This window comes from Echinococcus granulosus (assembly GCF_000524195.1).
Source record: "Echinococcus granulosus chromosome Unknown EG_S00469, whole genome shotgun sequence".
Classification (NCBI taxonomy): domain Eukaryota; kingdom Metazoa; phylum Platyhelminthes; class Cestoda; order Cyclophyllidea; family Taeniidae; genus Echinococcus; species Echinococcus granulosus.
Genome location: NW_020170848.1, coordinates 1 through 3,005, shown reverse-complemented (window position 1 = coordinate 3,005; position 3,005 = coordinate 1). Strand labels below are relative to the sequence as shown.

At 45.4% G+C, this 3,005-nt stretch overlaps 1 protein-coding gene across 1 annotated transcript; it reads left to right on the top strand. All coding sequences in view use genetic code 11, as the record gives it.

The window, feature by feature from the left end:
* Positions 1 to 1,594: 1,594 nt before the first annotated feature.
* EGR_11188 (Heat shock cognate protein) lies at positions 1,595 to 1,951 on the top strand (the record flags this gene model as incomplete). Its single annotated transcript, XM_024500435.1, has 1 exon — positions 1,595 to 1,951. The coding sequence occupies one exon, from the start codon at positions 1,595 to 1,597 to the stop codon at positions 1,949 to 1,951; it is 357 nt and encodes a 118-aa protein (XP_024345151.1).
* Positions 1,952 to 3,005: the final 1,054 nt, after the last annotated feature.

The following is a 3,005-nucleotide window of genomic DNA, read 5'->3' as shown; positions in this document are numbered from 1 at the left end:
GGTTAACTTGGAGGATTTGAAACAAGAACGACTCGGTAATGGATTTTCGCATCCGTGGCATTTGGCTAGGTGTGGAGGCGAAAGACAGGTTTAAGGCCATTGGTGTTAGGCTGTGGAAATCCAAAATCATGACCTCAAAACAGGCAACGGTCATGAGGTGACTCATCGGGCGTGATTGTAAGCTGACCACGTGAGAAGCAATCCAATTCAGATCAGCTCATCCACCCAGCCATCCGTTCAGCCGGTCATCAATTTTTAGCGCGAAGCAATCTCATTTCCTCTTACCCTGTTGAGTGATTTGGTGGCGTCGATGGTTTTGCCGAGTGCAACTGAGGGGCGTTAATTTGCCGCGTAGACGCCTTTGAAACCAGTCCTCAATTTAAATTCACATTTAGGAGCAATTTGTGGCAGAGGAATTTAGTGTCCACAAGTGTTTGTAGAGGAATAGGCTGCAATGTGCATCTACACATTCGTCCACCCACTCCATATTTCACCACCACTACACCTTCATCGTATGCCATCATCGGTTTTGTTGTTGCAAATCAATCCACCTCCATTCCTAACAGCGTCATTTACACATTTACTGCTTCTCCACTCATGTCAATGCCCATTTTAACTTTAGCAATGACAACAACTCCACTAATTGGTATGCGCTCGTGTGCATGCCAATTGGACGTCCATCCCTACTGCATTTCAACAATATGGCCAACACCTTCGAAACATTCCCTTCGGTCTTGCAAAAGCAAGCATTCTAACGATTGCTGCGTATAATGATAGAGCTTGGAGCCTCAACATCAAGACACGTGCTTGACAGAGGTTATGAGTGGGCAATAACAAAAAATTGCCCTTGTTCAAAGGAGATGATGGCGACCTCCAAACCAACATCATCAGCCATGGAATAACCATCTCTCTACGCATGTCGCGAATAGGTTCACCATGAGCAACTTTGTTTCTTCTACTCACCACCCCTCACATCACTCTGTACATCGGGTACCACCCTCCTCGATCATCACCCTGCTAGTCATTTCACAGTCATCCTTCAGTTCATTGCATCTACATGAATGCACCTTTAGTTCACTGCAGTATAATGTCTTCACTCAGATGCTAGATTACAGAATACCAGCACTCCCCAGAGGGCAAAAGAGTAATTTGATAACTCTGATGCCCTTCGAAAATCTCTCATGGTATGCCATCGCATAACAATCGCTGCATGTGCATTCCAACGCTACAAAAATAGACGAAAGAAAAGGCTCTTTGTGCACCTTGATGATGTAACAGTGAAGAAGTTGGGTAGATGAGAAGCAGCTTATAGCCTTTCACGGACACTAACAGTGGACAGTCAATAGGAGTGACAGTTTGGTTCTGCCATTCATGCAGGCTGGTAACACTGTATACACACAAAGACAATCAACCGAGTGTGCTGGTCCAGGTGTATGAGGGTGAGTGTACGATGGTGAATGACAATAATTTGTTGGGCCAGTTTCAGGTGTCAGGTATCCCACCTGCGTCGCGTGGTAAAGCTCAGATTGAAGTGACCTTTGGCATTGACCTGAATGGCATTCTTAACGTGTCAGCGGTGGGCAAGTAGGCAGGAATGCGGAACAGCATCGCCATCGCCAACGACAAGGGTCGTCTGACGGAAGAGGAGATCGAGCAGATAGTGAATGCTGCAGAGAAGTTCAAGCAGGCGGACAAGAAGCAGAAGAGTAGGATAGAAGCGAGGATCGTGTTAGAGAACTGCATCTTTAGCATAAGGCGGAAAATGAAGGAGGGAGAGATGAAGCAAAAGGCATCAGAGGAGGCCACCAAAGACATACTTACGATGTGTGAGACGACCTGGAAGTGGATAAACACCGACGAAGATGCCACGAAGGAGGACTACGATCTAAAGCGCACAAATTTGGAGACCCTAGTCAGCTTTCTTGTGGCAACGCAGAACCCCCATTCGTGAGTCCGGAGATACGAATGCCGGATGATCGGGTTTGCTCATTAAATCACTTTTACTCCCTCCACCCTCCAAATCAGGCAATCACACATCTAAGCATTTTGGTTACTTGGATGCGATCACTAACCCTAACCCATTGTGAATTGTTACTCCCTCTGCATTCTGGTGAGTGCATGCACGGACATTCATTAAAGCCTCCACACACCCACGTATCCGTTCATCCGCCCATCCCATTTGGACGGTTGCATATCTGGCATTCAGGACGTGCATTTCTCCGATTCGTGGTAAGCAAGACAAACGAAATGAAAACTCGGGCTTGACCAAGTTGCTACTTTGGTTCACTGCAAGTTCTACTGCAGAGAATGCGCTTGTGATTTAATTACTGCAATATGAAAGCCGCAAAGCACGAGTGAGGGGGACTGAAATAGACCCACAGTGGGTTTAGTTAAAATAGTTTGTCACCTCTCACTTCTTTGGGTAAATGCCTGCTGTTAAAGCTGTTGAGGGAGTATTTTGCAGTGACACACGCACACATCGGTGGTAATCAGTGACGCGGTCTGTGGTGGGAGAGGCCACGACACCTGGGTTTCACAGTGCTTGGACGAGGTGACACCTAGTGGCTACAAATTCGGAGCTTTAGCGCACCCTTTGTGACAGCAGAATCGGAGCACAAATTTTACCAATAGCACATTTTTCCTCAAATCGTCAAATTTGTAAACATAATTCAAACTAAAAAATAGCTTGACTTTTGATAAAATGCCAACCTATGACGATTGCAAAGGAAATTGTGTAAAGTGATTTGTCCAAAACAACTTTCTAGCTCCTTGAAATGTAGTCCTTCCAGGAAGTAAACCCAAAAGCTCAAAAATAAGAGGGGATGAAGGGGTTGCATTAAAAGGACCGTCTCCTTCCTCTTTTAATGTCAAGCTATACTCATTTTTTTATTTTATGCCCTTTATACTTGCAGAGCAGCATAATATGTTGGCTCCCATTTCAAAATGCTTTTTAGATATTTGTGAACACAACTTTGTTTGCTCGGCATTTTGCTGCACTTTCCCTG